At 29.8% G+C, this 13,176-nt stretch overlaps 1 protein-coding gene across 2 annotated transcripts in view; it reads right to left on the bottom strand.

Moving 5' to 3' along the window:
• The window catches only part of LOC145967091 (uncharacterized), a 31,074-nt gene extending 22,333 nt beyond the window's left edge, over positions 1 to 8,741 (bottom strand). The window contains exon 1 of one of the 2 annotated variants that reach the window (XR_014437294.1): positions 8,252 to 8,741. Coding sequence is in view for 1 of the 2 variants with exons in the window: in XM_083091734.1 (XP_082947860.1) it covers positions 8,252 to 8,300 (49 nt within the window). In the remaining variant the exon portion in view is untranslated. The remainder of the gene's footprint in view (positions 1 to 8,251) is intronic. The other variant, XM_083091734.1, reaches the window with a different exon arrangement.
• Between the last annotated feature and the right edge of the window lie 4,435 nt (positions 8,742 to 13,176).

The raw sequence follows: 13,176 nt of genomic DNA, 5'->3' as shown, positions 1-13,176 counted from the left end.
ATTTCGAACAGAGCAAAGTACCCAGCTAGTCGCGAGAAAGCGAGGGATGTAAAACGCTGGTAAGATACATAACGGAAGCGATAACGCAAGCTGCTCACATCCTGCGGCGGTCGCGCAATCGTCTAGGAAGTCATCGGCTATGCAGCCATGTGTGTTGCCCATGGCCGACATGATATGTGCCAATCCGAAAAAAGGAAGTAAACTTTAACTGACTGACAATGACGAATTTCACATTGCGTAATCGTTGCGTAATCGGTTGTCGTCGTTCTTTATTATTTCATCTCAAAAAAAATTTTTGTTCTGGTTGAATAAGATGTAACGCATACATGCATATATTATATGTAATCGTCCATTTGACACAAAAGACTTTTTTTCGTAAATTATAAAAATGCGCGAGTTTTTTTTCGAGTAATATTTACAAAGAAATAATTTTTCTTCAACTTTAATTAAATGTATAGCTTATCGAATTTGGAAATATTATAAAAATCTCATATCTCGCATGAATATTATATAATACATATCATAAATGTTAAAAATTTTTATAAATTTTTAATTATAAATAAATATATGTAAAATAAGATTTTTCCCTCCTCCTTCTTGTTCTTTCATACTTTTTTTTTCTTTCATATTTTCTTACATGTTTTTCGACGATGCAAAGTATAATCGAATACCTTCTGAGACAATTTACACATTGCGTAAGAACTGCGCACACGAATCGCGTGCAAAACGCAAATCTCGACCGTTTCTCATCAGATATACACAAGCGTGTCCTGAAATCAGTGAAATCGTCTAGCATCTCGCCTTGCATCGGTCTAACAGTGGCAAAAGATGGATGCATCGAATGCAACGGAATTGTAGAAACGCGCTGTAACTGCACGCATGCACTTGGCAAAAGTGGACGTTGCAGCGCGAGCGCGAGGGTCGTTGACTTTGGATGTAGGATGTATGCAACCTGTATACGCTATCGTCGAATATTAATGCATAAATTATTATTTGTTTATGAAACAACTGAAATTCTAGTTGCTCGATTTATCAATGTAAAATTCAAAAGTTAGGAGCAGCGAAAGTTTAGTTTGAGATGACATTAATACGGAGAAATACGTATTAAATATGTGATCATAAAATAAACCAATTATCACAGAGATGATTTTTACGTTTATTAAATTCAACAAAATTATATAGTTTCTGTATATATAAATATAATCCGTCTTATATAACTCTACATTAATATAATAATAGTAAATTTTGAGGCCATATTACCTTTATAGATTCATAGAAGTTCCCCATACATTTGTGTGTGTATGTGTGAAAGTTAATATGAAATTATATATGCATAATTATATATATATATTATATATAATTATATATGTATGTAATTATATACATGTGATTTTTGTTAAAATGTCGACTTTAAGAGATTAAAAAAAGTTGTACGCGTACATCACTCGCCTAATTTGGCGCGATAGAATGAGTATTTGATTCACGAATGGCATTTCATTCGGAACGCGTGATCGAACGGTGCTATCCGCTGACGACACATAAGTGACGTCTTGTGGGCTAACTGTGTAACGGTTCGCACTATTCAATTAACATATTTATCACGCGTTCTTATAATCACGCGTACGACGCGCCAACAAGAATCGACAATGATGATTGACTAGCAGGCGGAATAATTTGTGACATAAACACCGTTAATTTCATTGAATGTATTATTTTAAATAATTTACTATATATCATGACACACACACATAATCATGTTTTTCGCAAAACCTACCTATTTCATGAAATACGATATAGAATAAAGAAAAATTCAATAAAATTATAAATAAAGAAAAAATTAAATTTTTAAAGCTATTGTAATATATAATTAAATAATTTTTATCGTAATTAGATATTAAGATAACAGAAAATTGTCTCTTTCCATAACATATTTTTCCTATTTATTTTCTTTGTCTTTTAATATTTTATGAAAAAAATTGTATATTATTTATTAAAGAATTCGATATTACTTGTTTTATGATATCGATTTCATTAAATCATAATATCGTGTATATATATTTTCTAAGAAGGAGGAAGTCGATTGATAAAGGTAATGACAATATAAAACGCGTTCAAAGCAGGTGCTACGTGCGCAAGCTATTTATCTCCTGTTACGATACGTATATTACATGTGTTCATATTCTCGAGGATGCATTATGTGCACGTGTTACGAAGAATAAATATCATAGTAACCACCGGTACATTTATAACTTGCTCATAACAAAACGAGTAACTGTTGTACTTCAGCAACAACGATCTATTCTTCTTAGAAACGATTAATTCTTCAATTAAAATGTTAATATAAACATGCAAAAGAAACAATAAATATGCCATTTAATTTAAAAAATAGAGTTATGATTATAACAATTAAATGTCGTGCATGTAATTCTTAAACAGAAGATTGTTTGTATCTATAAAAATATTTTATATCTGCGCAACTCGTGTTACATTCTCGAAATAAATGTCGCAAACAACAACTTGTTCATTATATCCGCTTAATGTAGGTTGCTAGCATCGTCGTAATTGTTAAGTCGCAAATCGGGGCAGAACCTGAAGCCGAGGTCTGATTTGAAAAATACTTTATCCTCTGCCGACGTACATGATCGTCATCAACGTAAGCAGCCACGTGAATCGTAAGTTACCGAGAAATCGATTAGAGACTGGCAACCAGCCGCATCTTACGACGCAGAAAAATGAACCACTAAGCTGTAGCTGTAAATTATTGCGAGCGAGAAAATATCACCCCGACATTACGAAAGTTAAAAGACAGAAAGTGATCAAAAGATGATAATTATAAAATAAAACAAATAAAATAGATCCAATAATGGCATTTTACTGACAAGAATATCTATGCAGTACGCTGCCAAATTAATTGTTAAGAAAGATAAAAAAGATAAGAAAAGTAATAAATATTAATTTAAAGAATCTTTTTCTTTAAATGAATTTAAATGAATTTAGATATCAATTGTTTCTAACGAATTTATTTATTATTGTTAATAATTTATTATTATTAAATTATTATGATAATTTCATATGCGATATATCGAATATCATTTAATATAGAGTTTAGAATTTTTCAATCATTATATATGTATATATAAAATGATTTTATGAAATAAATAAGTTTGATACTTGTATATATATATATATATATATATATATATATATATATAAAATTTAAAAAATTATACATTCTTATCAATTCATTAATTTATTTTATTTATTTAATATATTTAATTTATTTTTTACTCTAATTTATGAAGACATATTCATTATAGTTTATAAATGTTCTTACTTAAACTTTTTCATAAAAAAAATAAAATCTTTTAAATAAAATCAAAGCTTTTAAAATAAAATCTTTTCAAAATAAAATCTTTTCAAAATCAAATCTTTTAAATGTTTCAATATATCTTGTTCAAAATACAATGTTAAGTAGTACGTGCCTTGGGTAAATTAGCCTATGTAGGACAATAGAATGGAGACAACGCGTCGAAAAATCGCATGGAAAGGATAAAAATTATTCCGGTGTAAATATCAGGTCACTGCTATTTCACCGTTACCCTAAAACGATTGTCATACCTATGTCTATCATCTTATCTCACTACCATGACAAATACACTTAATAAATTACTGGTATTACTTTCAAATTTTATGCTATTTACATAAAACTTTATATGATTATAATAAAGAAAACGCACAATTATAAATCTTTTAATATATGAGAAATTGAAACATTTTAATAATATCTATACAAAATTGAAACATTTGAATAATCATGAAATAATTATTTCATTATTTTTCGATTTAAATATATAATTATATTATAAATTAATTTGCATGGATATTTTTTAAATATAACTGTTTTTGTAATGAAAAATTTAATTTAAAATTAACTTCAAAATTAAGTTTGCGTAATGTAGTTAATAATAAACAAATTTTGATTCCGATAAATAAATAAATCGCGTGTTTTAATTTTTATTTATGATTATAATAATTGAGATAATATATTAATTCAACTATTATATATAATGTAAAAAATATATAACATCAATAAATTAAAATTATTGAGTTGCAATACATATAGGTAATGCGATCCATTATAAAGTATTTCAAATTATAAAATTTGTAAAATTTATTATAAAAGATCACTTATAGAGAGATTCAGTTTTAGCTGTAATAATTTAGAATTATAAAATAAAAGAATTATAAGATAAAATAATAACTCTTTTTTATATGTACGTACAATATATAAATATATAAATATTTTTCTTTTGATTGCGATTAAACTTCCTTTTTCTCCGTCATAGATTCTACTAACTTGCACTCATCGGATTTTATCTGTATGTAGTACAACATGTGATTTCAATGTTCGGAGTTTCGCCCACGCCGTAAGAAAAGTGGATAATCAGGGCAAAAGTAGGAGAGAAATGTATAGACTCGCCTTCTTTTTCCTGTTCATTCGCCTGATATTCCCGTTATTTCACGGAATTGTGGGAAATTGGGTACTGAGCCAAGTTAATTAAACAGCCAACCTTTTGTTTTCAAGGCATGCCGATGTGTGAATCAACACATACGCGGAATAGCAACTAATCCTACAATACGACGGAAATGAATACACTTATCGCGAAAGTTAGCTGTCGATGATTGAAAGTCAAAAGTTGATTATATCGTGTTCTGTAATTATGATAAGTAATGAGTAAAAAAATAAGTTAATTAAATATTTTCAAAAATCATAATTTAACACAACCAACACTTCTATTAATCCCGTGATTGATAAATCAATGTAATAGTCGCAAATTGTTTTACGTTATTAAATTAGAAAAAAATATTTTTTGCAGATTCCTAAGATTTCTAATAATTGTTCCGACATTTTAAATTTTGTATTTATGTTTGTATCTATAATAAATCTAATTCTAATGATATTATAATTATATCATAAATTGGAATGCATTTGATAATAAGATTAATATCATGTTTATAATATCATATGAATTGTCCAAAATAAAGATTATTATTTAATTTGTAATAAATCCATGTGTGAAAATCTTTTAATTTATAATTGATTGAAATAAGATATCTGAATATCAAATAATGAATAATCGATGAACGACTGACTCGACAAAGTAATGAGTAATAATGAAATCTGCTCGCGTCCCAGTTAATACTTGACACCGATCGATTTAACGATAACGTTACTATCGATCTTTTATAGTTTCAACAGGAAACCGCTCATATATGTATATTCAAGAGGACAATAACTGAATATGCCTCAACGACACAGCTTGAAAGAAACTAGCTTGAGAAATGTGCAGTTAAGGGAAGTGTTTGAAGAGTGTACAGAAGAAAAAAAAATGATGCACACGGCGACATGTGGGAAATGCAAGTAACCACCATTTACCGCGAGATAGAATCTCGGTCGTTAACCCAACTTGTACGGAAGAAGTAACTTCGTATGTATTATTAAAGTAAAATGTAAAATCGAGTAACGATGAGACGGGAATCTTTCTTTTGCGTATCTCCCGACAAGCTTCTTAGATCTAAGACAGGTAATCCACCCTTCTAAAGTTGTTGTATTCAAGAAATTATATTATGCTGCTAAATCGATAATTATTGATGAAAAATAATAAAAAATATCAAAAATATTTACTAGTAAGATATTAAAGTTTACTAATAAAATATTTTCGAATATTAATTCGATATGTGAAACATATTCGATAAAATTGCCGATACTGTTAAATTATATAGAGACATATAAAAAATATCTGTATTGGATATGTTTCGCGAAATGTATTTCGCGTTATTCTAATAAATTTTACATTTCAACAACGTGTAAACATGCGAGTAAATACTTTCTTTACGGTAGTGATGATACTAACAAGGGAACCTCGCGAACTGGAAAATTCTAATTTTCATGAAACTTTACACACAAGTAGGAAGAGTAAATGGATGCAATTAAAAATTTTCATTTGCGGCCCAAAATTTCGATTTTAAGGGGTGGAGCTATTTCTCATATGTAGAGCTTTTTGCTTTCTCCGAAAATGTTTTATACAAAAGTTTTATCGTAAAAATACCTCTATTTAAACACATTAATCTTAAAAAAACAATTTTTGAAAAAGATTTTTCAAAATCTTTGAAAAAAATATTTTATTAATGTAGTTAAACAGAGATATTTTGCCATGAAACTTTTGCATAAAACATTTTTGGATATTTTTAAGGTATTTTTGGTATCTCGAATAATTTTCAAGATATATCAAGACAAACGAAGAATCGCTCTACATATAAGAAGCGATTTCACCCCTTAGAATAAGCATCTTCAAGCCACAACTAAAAATTTCTAAATTTATCTATTCCATCTACATGTATGTAAAGTTTCATCAAACTCAGAATTTTCCAGTTCACGAGGTTTCTTCGTAAGTCGACCATATGAATTTTCGCGAACTTTTCTTACATGTTGCCGCGATAAAACCTCTTCGCCGAACACTTTCCACATCGTGGAAAAACGAACGGAGCTCGTGGAAAGTCGATTATATGCATGCACGATGGAGATGAGAGCCCGTGCTGCACGTATGCCGCGTTTCATTTACGAGATGTGCATTTATGCGTTTAATGGTGAGCACGCGCTTCCTCGGAACGAGTCTAGTGGTATCTTCGTTAAAGCGAAGATGACGTTGAAGGATTATCCCGTTTAACCGGACCGGAGATAGAAATTACATTTACAGGCGGATTATCTAGCAGAATAATTATGCAAAGACGTAACAAAATTCTAGAAGTAGAAAATAATTAGATTATTTATAAAAATGATTCTATAAAAGAAAAGTTATCCAACGTTAATTGAAAACACTTTTTCGAAGCTATCAATTGTGCTATCATTTAAATAATGCTTGATGCAGATCCAATTTATCATCACGCGATGTGAAATTTTCAAATCAAATAAAAAAAGAATCGCACGATATATCCTTTCATGAAATGCATTGTAACGCACACGCATTATACATCATGCACTAATTGATGGATAAGCTTCGCTTATTTTCAGATACTTCTCTGCAAATTGCATATGTAATCGAGTGTGCTTTGATAATTATTAAGTTCAATAATACCACGAGCGTGGGATGATCTTGACCCGAGGTGAATTACCGAGAAAATAGAAAAGAGAGAGACTCCACAGAGAAAGAGACATTATATTGTATATATATCAAAAAATTATTACAATATATGTTCATTTATTATATTCACGAAATATCTCGTATATAATATATTTCATTAGATTTGCATGTTTCGAAAAATTTTGTTATTTTAATGATGTAATAACATTGTTATGATAAAGTAAGCAATCTTTTTCCTAAAGAATTTTATTTATTTTGTGAGAAATCTGTTCATATTTACGTTAATGTTACAATTTATTTAATTATATATTAATATAATTCGAAAGCTGTATGTGATACTAATTTAGATAATCCTATAATTAACTTACAACAAGCACATTCGATTAGATACCATATTCATAAGCGTGCTTGATTAGTGGCAGTTTCGTTGCAGGTTCTACAAAATAGAGTTTCAATGATACGTAAAGTAGAGAATGTCGTTACGAACTGTAAGCATTGTCTCATAATCAGTCAACTCATTAAATTTCTTGGCGTTTAGAAAGCGACAAGTGAATGGAGTGCAATAATGATTATAATAATCTCCAGTACATTAATGAGGCATCATATTTTTCACGGGAGATTAATTCATTTTTGCACAAAATGTCTATCCAGTATATTAAAGTTCTTTAGAAAATATCCAATTATGTTCTTTGGGAGAAATTCATAATGAACCGTTACAAAAACTCGATTAGAAGCTATCATAAAAATAGTTAATTTTATATCGCGTTTTATTTCATATACAACGCGAATATAAGATCTCATTTATTTGCACGTAATATTATATGGAATTATCATGGTGTTTAATTAATAATTTCAATTATAATATATATAGACTGTAAATACATATATTAATGCATTCAATGAATACCTGCAACTTATTACATTCATTTAGAAATATAATTAACAATCAAAATTGTATAATTTATGTATATTTTATTTGTTCTTTGAAAGTCAAATGTTTAGAAGAATATCTTCTGATAATTATTATTTTTATAATAATTTTTATTTAATATATAGTGTATATTTAATTCGATAACTGATAATTAGAGCTGAAAAAGAAATTTACGCACTTTTGGCAAACAGAGCGATGAGAAGGAAGCAAAGTGTCTTGCGTTCCATTTCCTTGGCGAGCTTCCGCGTGGAACTTCAATCTTTAACTTGTACGTCCTTTCGTTCCGAAAAAAATGGAGAAACTATTCCGGTACAACTCCGAGATGTAACAGTAATTTATACGTCCGTAACAATCGCACTTTTCGGTTCCGCAAGAGAAGTTCACCGAATGCACTTCGAGAAAAACATTATTTTAGGGTATGGGCCGACCCTCTTTATTTTTTCTTCCGAGCACTGGACGCGAATGTTTGCTCGAAGCGCGAGTTTGAGAAACGCACGTGCGAATCTATCTCTCAGGTACCTTCAAACAGGGTTAAAATAGCGGTGCTTGTGCAGTTCCGCTCTTTGTCAGAACTCGTGGTGTGACTCTCGAGACTTATATCAATGTACCGATGTCGAACGTTCTTTCCTGAGGACTGAGACGCTTACTCTCTGGCAGGAAGTCGACCAGGTGTTCTGTCCCCCCCTCCACCTGCTATTCCTTCGCTACCACCACCTCGGCAGGTAACGAACATTGTGCCGGTTGCTATCAGAAATGAGGCTGGTTTGTGCGGCCGACTGACTGTCCATCCTTCCTCCTTTTTACCTGCCTCTCTTCTGGAATTCAGGCCAACCTGCGTGCCGATCATCGAATACCGAGAACATGCCTTATCCCGTGGGATAGCTGATTTAGCTGTTTCACTAAAAAACTGATTTTTGATCATTTTTCCGAAAGAGAAATTATATGGAGGATGAAACATAGTTATATGTAATAAATAAAATATTTTTATATAATTATGAAGAGATTATATGATTTAATTATATAATTCAATGATATAAGCGGAAGAAAGATTTTATGTCTTTAAAATGTTCTAATTAACCAGAAAGTGCCTTGTTATAAATAGGAAGTATTGATTTATATATTAAATATTATTTAATTCATAATATTATTATATTATTTAATTTTTTAAGAATTTTTAATTATTAATTAATTGTATGACACATTTTAATATTATAAATTATTTTTAAACGATCAAGCAGCAATTAACCTAATTAGTGTATACTGATAGATATAATACATTAGATTCGATTGTTCGCGTAATTATACATTTATGGAGATCATAAGAAAGTGTTGGGATAATTTTGCAACAAATGACGAAAGAATATTACACGCAATTTACGTGCATCGCGTAACGCGTTGTTATTATGATAAAATGTCGAAAACATCTAATGCGAGTTGAATATCAAAGTTTTACATAAAAGTTAATTCTAACAAATACATATACATACAAATTTCCCCAATTCACACTTTTACATAATTCTTGGCGTTTCTATTCTGCGCGATAATTGATAATCATCAAACTACAATTGTCATGTGGGATATAATTGTAAATTCACAGAGCAAAGCTATGAAACTATAGAAATGGAAACGAGGCGTCTCAAAGAAAATAACAGATATATAGAGCTCCCGCGAGTATACGCAATCGCGAAAACTCATGGAAATTCTACGGTAATTTGTAACAATGTACTAAGAGTTAAGAACAACGTATGCATAATTTTACAGAAAGGATAAGTGGGACTGTAAATTGTAGATCGTACCTAAATAATTTCTTTTTCGTAATATGAAATTAAATTAATAACAAGAAAGATATTTCTTGCAAAACTATGTAAAATGACAATCTCCATATGTCAAATCTTATGTAAAAATTATGTAAGATATTTGTTAGAATTTTATATATATTTTTAACTCGAATGTTTTTAACTTTATTCTTAAGATATTTTTTTTATGTATATACTCATATATATATATATATAATTATAGCCTCTTGTTTAGATGTGATATATAATTTTCTTTCATTTTCTTTCCGGTCAGAAAGAATCTAGAAAGAATGTCTGCGTTTAAGAAAGAAGGACTAAGAAGATAAGCACCCAACCGCGTCACCCTAAACTAGCTCGGCTAGCCCTCGGCGCTTCCTTGTTCGAGTTAATTATGGTTTCTTGATGCTAACAATGAAGAGCATCCATAATTGTATCTCTATAGAGCACCTCATACGTACTGATTAACGCAACCATGAAATTTAATAGAGTCCATGCGTGTATCAAGAGTATTTCATGTGCTTAGAATCCAAGTTTCAATGTGCATCGCGATAAACTTTAAAAAATTGCAAAAAAAATATCTTCAAGATCAATTTCTATTCTATGTTCATATAATTTTACGCCATATAGAAGATAATCTTAATTCAAAGATGTCTCTTTTAGAAATGATAATGAGAAGATTGAGCACAAATAATTTTCAAAATTTGCAAACGGATTATATTCGCACAGGATATCTTATCTTTATGTAATCTCTTAAAATGCAAACGAGGAATACAAAAAGAGCTAACCGGGTTCTTGCAAGGACATCCGTAGGTATGGTTCGTCTGCCGCATTCCATGTCACTCGATCAAGAAGAGGTCGCGATTGATTATTCAATTAGAAATGAAATGCATGAACAGGCGAGCAGAATTGCGTACGTATGCGCGTATCATGCGATCACATCCATCGCATTCATGACGACCGACTGCTTTATAACATGCCCCATCAAGGCACTGAATGTGATTTTCGATTATCGTGCGTAATTCTTGTTTACTTGAACCTATTTTGCGATGGAACGGATATCGATTCGATTGCTCGGTCAATCGCAAAATGAAAATCAAAACGTCGGCTGCATATTCGATGCAGAGAACGCAATGTGCGTGAAAAAGCATTCAAATCTCCGCGTTACACATCACGCATTGAAATTTCGAGAGACGCAATGTATGTTTAATATAATGTTATAATATTATTAATATAATATATATTAATGTCATAATATTATTAATATAATATATATTAATATGTTATTATATGTTTAATATAATTTTATATGTGTTTAAGAATAATTATGTGAGTTACTGTTAAAAATCTATGTCTTTTTTTTGTAAAAAAATAGCTAAATGTAATTACATAAAAAAAAGACATAGATTTTTAACAGTAACTCACATAATTATTCTTAAACACATATAAAATTATATTAAACATATACATTACATTATTCCAAATATTTTGAAAAAAAAATTTTGAAAGAAATAATCATTCACTGGTAGTTGTACTGTAATATTCTTCTCTCTTTCACTATACTTTAAATCTGATTTTAATCTATTAAATGTAAAAATTAAAAAATTGAAATATTTAATTACATTTTTCAATATTTAAATGTGTGATACATACACGATTTCATGTATGTAAAATTAACAATATCCGTTTAGCGTTTTCTAATTATTCGGTACTCGAATATCTACAACAAATATTATTGAGAAATATAAAATTATCTAACATTATTCCAATCTGTCATTTTTTGGCGTATCTAAAATATAATATAAATTACAATAATTATGCTATATTTATGCGCATTGAATTAATTGTGTGATTGTGTTCTCGATAAATTAATTTTAATCTAAATCTTTACGCTAATCGTGGAACTGAATACAAAGCAGTCTCTGCAATTGCTTTTATGAAGCGCAATTATACGATATCGATATATTGGATCAAGGAATAGTAAAATAAAATTTGTGAAAAGTTGGAAATTCGGTGCAACGAAAACTAGCAGTGTGTGTCGCTTCATGAATCGCTTCGAATCGAGTCACTTGTTAGTAACGCCGGCCACCTGACCCACATACCACGACCGCCATACAACAAACGTAACACTTTGTAGTCGCGTGGACTCACGAATGGACACACGAATACACCGATACACGTCTACGTTGCATATGCACATGCACGAATACAGCTCACTCTCGCGTACGATCAGGTTTTCGTTCAAGTACAGGTTCCCGACGATTCTGGCACACGATTCGATGATCTTTAAATTTAACATAGAATAAATCATGCATTGTCGATTATTTTAAAAAATAATATTTGATTTTTATAGAATAATCATTATAGAATAATCATTAAATATTTTCTTAAGAATAAAATACATATACTAAGAGCATAGAATAAACTTTGATAGAATTTCATTTTTGTAGATTTGTGTGAATTATACCTTCACAGTAGATAATTATTAAAGGGAAGATAATTAAATTATTATTTATTACATAATTATTCATTTAAATTTGTTCGTTTGTTCTCTATATATATTTTATCGTATTCCCCGCATACGGATAAAAAATTAATTAAAAACTAATGAGAGAGATGGAGAAGGGACATATGATATATATATTTCGCGCATACGAGTTCCTTGCAATAATTAACCGCTTCAGAGATTTGCACAAAATGGTATTATGCGTGAATTATCTTGCGGTACTTTTAATTTTGTGCGAAAAGTTTTCTTCTGCCAGTTTAGACAATTCGTATGTACAACATATCAGTTTCTTAGAAATAATTACATTATTCTTCTTGAAACATTGTTCTTTCTAAATATATATCGCACTTTCTGCATTAAGATTTATAAAAATATAACTCTTAAGTGAGTCTTTGTTTTAAATCAACAGAAATAAGGAAAAAGAAGTATAATGAATTTAATTACAAGCTTTAAATCATTGCTACACTATTTTTAGTCACTTCCTTACAAGATATCCTTTCAGAAAATTTTAAAAGTACGAAACTCTCATTATAAATTTATCAATTATATTAATCGGTCTTATCGTTTAATATTTTGTAATTTCGCAGGACGAGTCAAGATACAGTTTTATCATCTTAATCTTCCAGCGGAACGATGTAGTAAGATTACCATAAAAGGAACTTCCCCCCGTGATCTGGACTAAGTATTAGCTGCAAAACAGGAACTATAAATTTTTTTGTCTTTCTTTTCACTCTTACACTTCAACTATCAAATGACTTGCAAATGACTCGCAGCTAAATTCCGCGAGTCTCTCTACTGCGTCAT

Source organism: Camponotus vicinus, unplaced genomic scaffold (genome assembly GCF_025532165.1).
Source record: "Camponotus vicinus isolate PSW18456_S1 unplaced genomic scaffold, iyCamVici1.0 SCAF_2, whole genome shotgun sequence".
In the NCBI taxonomy this organism is placed as follows: domain Eukaryota; kingdom Metazoa; phylum Arthropoda; class Insecta; order Hymenoptera; family Formicidae; genus Camponotus; species Camponotus vicinus.
Note: the sequence above shows the minus strand (reverse complement) of the source record. Positions and strands in the feature narration are given on the sequence as shown.